This window comes from Leiobunum rupestre, chromosome 3 (assembly GCF_980474605.1).
Source record: "Leiobunum rupestre chromosome 3, qqLeiRupe1.1.hap1, whole genome shotgun sequence".
Classification (NCBI taxonomy): domain Eukaryota; kingdom Metazoa; phylum Arthropoda; class Arachnida; order Opiliones; family Sclerosomatidae; genus Leiobunum; species Leiobunum rupestre.
The window spans coordinates 75,335,973-75,342,890 of NC_143386.1; the positions used below are offsets into that span (position 1 = coordinate 75,335,973).

Genomic DNA, 6,918 nt, shown 5'->3' on the forward strand with positions numbered 1-6,918 from the left:
AATGTTAGCAGAATTCAATACTTTATATCTATGTTGATTGTAAAGCAAACACGAAGCATAGGCATACTGACCGGGAACGGTGGGAAAATCATGATAGGGCCGTCAACTGCCCATAAAATTAGGTAGGCCATGGTTGTAGACATTTTCAGATGTATAGCTGCCTCGCTCGGCGTTTACACGCAGACACAAGACTTCAAATAGTACTCACAGTTATTAAATTCATTAATCGTATATTTTGGAGTAAAACAAAATCAAAGCCACGATACATTTAATTCCAATATTATACTTGATTATGAAGAGTATCAAAAAATAAATGAATAATCTATTGTTGAAATGTTAATAACACAATCAATTTTTGAGATTAAATAATTAATTACAAATACATAGTTTATAAAAGACCGAAATTATCGTTGGACTGGAAATGAGTACGAAGTAAAAGGATACCAACATTTATAATATATAACATGGAATATCAAAAACGTTATTATCAATTCATTATTTATAATATATAATTATTTTGACATATTGTTATATTTCAAATCAAATTTAGTAATGAAATGATCATAATATGCCGAGTTTGATGTATTATGGTCTTCAGCAAGGCCATCGTTTTCGCCCAACTCTCTTAAAGACGAGTTGATTTAGGTTGTATCAGCAACCGAGGGCTAAAGCTTTTTGGAGACATTTCTGTTGACGAATGTAGCGGTAAACGTTTGAAGAGTGGTATCTGGATACAAGGCCTACCGGCCATAATATAAAATGTTTCATTCCTTGTTTTAGCATCTGACTGGAAAGTGATGACTTTTGAGATTGATTTTTTGTTCCGGGGTGGAACCAAGAAGGACTCCGCATTTTCTTGGTACATAACAATTATCTGCATGCTGATGCTTATGTTGACCACCGGTTTCGTCTGCGGACTCGGGAACACGTTCGTGGCCATCCACGACACCTACGGAGTTTCCAGAGAAGACGCCGCAGTTCCACTGAACGCCATGCTCTCCGCCGTTTACTTTTCTGGTAAAAAGACAATATAACTATCACTATTTTAAGGATATACATAGCCTTTATACGGCTCAACATTATGAGGCCACAGCTATTTTTTCTTATGGTGTTATATATTCTCGAATGTCCTGTTTTCCTAATGCGGTATGCATTTTTACAATCCTTGGCTCCCCCAACGATAAATAAAGGAGTGCCAGGAAAACACCATTAAGGACATTAGTCACTGCAATACCATAAATTGTATCAATATCGATTAGTGCCCTCGCCGTGAGATTATTATTAATATTTACTTCACATAGAGTACATAAATGAACAAGTGTTCACTTAAATCCTCTGAATTTGCAAGAAATGGTCTATAAATGTTATGATCGAAGTGATATTTTAACGGGCAGCATGCGTTTTCTAAGTGCGCAATGTAAATTGATCTAAAAGAAGCTTAGTTTAAATGGAAAATTTATCCAGCCCCAGGTAACTTGAAATTGTTACTTCAGTTTCTAATTATTGCTTTTATTCTCAGATAAATTTAAATTGTTATTTCTGTTTCTAATTATTTTATATGACATTTTTAAGGAATTCTTTGTGGTCCAATTCTTCAAAGGTTCTCTATAAGGAAAGCCTTATGTATCGCCGTGGGCTTTGAGTTTTTAGGATCCTTCCTTCAATACTTCAAACCTATGCAGCACGATCTGGATTGGATTTTGTTCTGTATGATAGCCAGAGGTGAGTGTTTGTTACTTTAGTTTTTCTGATGGGCAATTCAGATACCGACAAAATATGAAAATCCTCTTATAGTAATATTTCTACTTTGTCTATTTTAAAACCGTTATTTATCAGAGAGTCGCGAATACAATAGTTTCGAAATGGACTTTCAGGAAAATGTTCCATTGAAAAAAAACTGGATATCCACTTGTTTTTTTAAAGAAACACACATATACATGTAGCGGGTCAACATGCTCAAAACTGAATTTTTTGACGCCTAAAACTACTTGTATTCAGTGTTTTAATGAATTACGCATTTTAATTTTTTCACGGACAAATGTCACTTAGGCTAAATAAGTGCCACCAAATAAAACCCATGTGTTGTTTAAAGGAACCACCTAGGCGTTTTGGTCAAAACATTTGCAGACAACTTAGAAGCCTATAAATGATAAACAGATAGCGCAATGATAACGTAAATCAACCAAGGCGAAGAAATCGGCGCCGCCAGCTTTTTGACGAAACAACAAATTTTTTTGATCGGCATGAACATGTATATAAACTTTAGGGAAGTCAGCCACTAAATAAGAAAGTGACTTTCTGCAATTTATCACGATAATATTAGACTTTTTTCTACTTAACCCGAAATAAATTAAAGTGTAAAAATTCAATTAGTCGTGGAAAAATCAATGTTACAAAAAAGGCAACGTACAAATTATTTTTTCTTGCAAGCATGAAAACTATAATTTGAAATTAATCTTTCAAACGGCGAATATTTGCTTAATTATGAAGTAGAAATTGAAAATGTCCCATGAACATGGGTCTTTAAGTGCTTCGCGTTTCAGAAATATAGGCTCCCAAAAAGCTACGACAAAAACTGCTATACAGCATTTAATTCGACGAACAATATTCTTCTCTGAGCCAAATTGTTTGTATAAAATCATCAGTTCTTAATGGTGAAGCGTTGAAGTTAACAACACGTGACAAAATTTTGTTTTATGAGCTTTAAGTCTGACAAGCTATTTAAAGATTTGATACTGTTCCATATAAAGTTAAAATTAGACATTTATCAGGTATGCGTAACAAATGCTTTTAATTATTAAAATTAAAAATGCAAAGAAATTTCTTAGCTCACACTTAACAAGAACTGTTGAAAACGACCACCTCGGCCTCTAATACAAGCATGAACCTACCGTAGAAATGATTCCCGCACTCGTTAAAACGTTCCAGGGTCATTTCGAAATGTCTCACAACCTTCCATTATGTGTTGTCGCAAGTCCAATTTTCAAATGTATGGGAGATTTACTTGAAAGGGATTTGGGGAATTGCAACGATAATGTTATATTTTTTAAATGTTTTTGTCATTGGATATTTTGAAAATTTTTAGCTCTTTTTAAATATTCAAAACAGTCCAAAGAATGCTGTATCCAGCTGTGCCGGGTTATGTGGACCGTTGTGTACCTGTCGTTCCCCTTTAGGAGCTCTCTGCAAAGGGTATGACTCCTTACCTACGTAGGAAGGGTATCGGCTGGAGTTGCTATAGCATCAACTTTTAATCCCACTGAGCACTGTGTGCGAAGTGGGAATTGGTCCACCAATTGCTGCCCTTCTGCTGGGTTCAGTGGCTTGCGTCAGTAGTAGGGTACCACTAACATGCTGGCTTTGTCACCTGTCTGGGCTTGGGGACGCTGGCGTAGGGCAATATGATGATAGGCCTCCGGTGGTATGGCCCATGTTGCTAGGAACACCTGGCTATAAATTCTAACACACTGCGTAGTTGGCCTACTGATACGTTTTTAGGCCTACTGTAGGCCTAAATTGGCGTTTTGGTAAATAACATGTACTTTTTTTAGGGAATTTAATCTTTTATAACGTGATTTCGTTCATTTACGGACAAAAATACGAAGGCTTTTGGCCCCTATGGAAAGCTTTTTTCTCATGAGCTCATATCTTCGTGAAAAAGTGTTCTTTTAAAATGAAACCATTTTCTTTAAGCATTTTCGACAGCAACTTACATTTTTCTCATTGAACTGTTTTTTTCTAGCACCTACCGGTGAAAAAATATATTTTACAAGACCCCGAAATGTTTTACTATTTTTCTGAAATTTAGGATTTAAAACGGTCCCACACTAGAAATAATACCGAGAAAATTTCGCAACTCTATCTCTTGCAGTTTCTGAAATAAAATGCTCAGTCAGAGCAATTCAAAACACCCTGTATAAGTTTCTGAAAATAAAAATTTGTACCCATAAGTAATATAGTACATAGAGGAGAACCCTAGCTCGCATCCGCCTTGATCCACTAAAAGAGAAACGGTTGGCTCTATTCTTATCCCTCTACCAGGGAACAAATTCCTTATTTAATCTGCGAAAATGCGATGGAATCACATAGTGATGGAGAGTGCCTAGTAGGTAGCAACTTCTTTTGGCTTTAATATGATGTGTTAGAAGTTTTTCAAAAATGTATAATAGAGACGGTGTCCATAAACCCACTGATCACAGTCTCGAAATTAGCATTCTGCTCAGCTCTAACTCTGCACCCTGATATTTTGTATTGAAGATCAAAAATGAACACGTTTAACTAACAAATAAAGATAAACAATGTAGGTTAAGCCACGAATCCTGATTTTAGAATCTAAAAGATAAACGTGGCTCAATTCCAATATTCATAACATTTGTTTTATTCAGTAACATTTAACAAAAATAAAATTATGTCTTATTGAAAAGAATCGGTTTAGGTTAAGAGCTCATTCGATAAGCTTACGCGTTATCTAGGGTATTTATTGATTTTTATGAAATTATATGAAATGGTAGATAGTGCTCGGAATTGTTTATTCATTATCCACAAATTTTCCGATTTATTTATAAAAGTTGGTAAAAAGAATATCATTTTAACTTATTTAATTATGTTTTTTACGCAACGTGGCATTTATTTAAATAATTGTTTGTTTTATTTTACTTAAATAATAGGCTTATTAACTATCGATTATTTAAACATTTTATCAATATTATTTAAAAATCGCCGAGCTTATTTTATTCATGGATAAAAATTAATCAAATGCCGAGCACTAACGGTAGATGACCAAGTCGCCACTAAGCCAAAATTCCAACTGTGACCTGTGACATTAAATTTTTCTGGAATATGATAAATTTTTATTTAATTCAAACGACCAATTTGTCGTTTTTAAACATACCTGATTTTTTAAAATTTGCTTAACATTTCGGATTCATATATTAAATTAAGTAACTAGGAAACATTCAATATTTTGAAATTCTACAGTTTTGGAAAGAGTTTTCAATCTATTGGACCAGGGTGGCGATTATATGGTTACCAGAACCGTTAACTCCATTTTAATTATATAATCTAAAGAAAATTATTTTTCATTCAGACGTTTAAGATAAGAGTCGAATCGCCGATAACACTTATAATTATTATATTTTAACTGGTTTTATATTAAATCCCCACTGAACAAATATAACTCTATTATTCCAATAGGAATAGCAATGGGTGTTTCCCCCCCCAGTGGCTCTTCAAATAGTCAGCACTCATTTTGAGAAACACCGAGCGAAGGCGCTCATGGTCACTTTCTTGGCGTATTCTTTGTCCGGCGTCATCGTGCCCTTTATCTACGGTCACACCTTCGAAACATACGGCTTTAAAAGCTCTTCGCTAATAGACAGTGCTATGGTCATTCAATCTTTGGTCCTAATCATGTTGATAAGATCCAGAGAAAACGAACCCAAAGAAGATGACTCGACAAGTGACAACGACACATTATTCACGCACACATTAAGAAAAGATTGTATCAATAAAACGGATAACGAAGAAGTTACGAAAGTTGTACTTATCACAAACATGCGGTTAAAAACTAAGTCATCGAACGAAATCAAACCCTCTTAATCATTTTCCGTAATAATGAAACAATTATTGAAAAACATAAGCTTTTATATTATTGTATTCAGCGAAGTCATCAGTTTAAGCGGGTATTATCTGTGCAATACTGTGCTCGTGGATTACGCTTTGGATAAAGGGTTAACGAAATCAATGGCATCCATGACGTTGGTGGTTCACGGAATTGGCGAAATAAGTGGAAAGTTACCCACGTCCTGGTTGGTGGATAGGGTTCACAACAGCAATGAGATGGTGGTTGGCGTCGTGATGTGTGCTTCGTCTATCTTGTACTTTGTTATGCCCTTGTGCTACGGTAATTACTTCATCGTGGTCGTCTATTTTATTGGTCTCTTTAATGGAGCCAGCCAAGTGTCCCGGATTCCGATGTTTACGTTATTATTGGGAGTACACACCACGGCCTTAACGTATGGCATGGCTTCATTTCTAATTGGAGCCGTCGTCTTGCTTTTTCCGGTCTTAATAGGTAAATTGTTTTGGGTGTTGTGGAATGGTTTGGATTTTTATTTTGAAATCAATTTTCAAAATTTAAAATAATTTGTTTAAAATATTGTTATTCTTTGGGCAAATAAAGAAATTTATTTTGAATTTTCAGGAAAATTTAGAGATGAACTGAAGGACTACAAATACGTTTTCTACGTCTTTGGGATGATGCTTTTGCTCACTTCCATAACGCATTTTTTATCAAGGTTAGTAATTCGTAAACGAAAATTAGACCGTCTTTCCCAAGATAAAAACGCCATTTTTTAAATTTTTAGATAATTTTGTTAAATGATTTTGATTTACTTAATTTTTTTCTGGTAACGTATGTGGAATTTGTTGGTAGTTTGAAATTTTTATATTAAATTTACTACTAAATAGAAATTTTTAAAATTGGCTTCTTCAAGGTTTTGCGTTGAGACATCAATGTAAAAAAAATTGAACCCTTTTGTAAAAAAAAACAAATCACATCTATATAGACACGTCGTCACGACCACTAAAAGGGCGGGGTACGATTGCGAATTTATCACTGTTTTAGACAAACTGTTCACATCTTAGGTTTATTTTTTTTTGATGTTAAGCGGCTGGATTAGTTGTATATAATTTATTTCAAATAGTTCGACGAATTAAAAAATAGATTGGAGCTTCTTTTAAATAAAGTCGTCTACGAGTTCTTGGTGGGGGTATTATATGCACATTTAATTATCTAGAGCAGCATTGTACAATGAATTCAATAAAACTAAATAAATACAAAGCTAAAAATATGTAGTTATTTATTTCAGATTTTTTAGGTTACGACAGAACCTAACGATAAAATATAAATGTGTAATC

General features: G+C 34.3%; 1 protein-coding gene across 1 annotated transcript; it reads left to right on the plus strand.

Annotated features, from left to right (window-relative positions):
- Positions 1–797: 797 nt before the first annotated feature.
- On the plus strand, positions 798–6,369 carry LOC149954613 (monocarboxylate transporter 2-like). The gene is made up of 6 exons (XM_090169987.1): positions 798–1,017; positions 1,573–1,722; positions 5,222–5,558; positions 5,661–6,073; positions 6,203–6,296; positions 6,366–6,369. The coding sequence occupies exons 1-6, from the start codon at positions 798–800 to the stop codon at positions 6,367–6,369; spliced, it is 1,218 nt and encodes a 405-aa protein (XP_090026113.1).
- The last annotated feature ends 549 nt before the right edge of the window (positions 6,370–6,918 follow it).

Coding starts and splice junctions, on each gene's coding strand:
- LOC149954613 (XM_090169987.1), top strand. CDS start 798: ATGACTTTTGAGATTGATTTTTTGTTCCGGGGTGGAACCAAGAAGGAC. Junction 1,723..5,221: donor GTTCTGTATGATAGCCAGAG/GTGAGTGTTTGT, acceptor TTCCCCCCCCAG/TGGCTCTTCAAATAGTCAGC. Junction 6,074..6,202: donor GCTTTTTCCGGTCTTAATAG/GTAAATTGTTTT, acceptor TTGAATTTTCAG/GAAAATTTAGAGATGAACTG.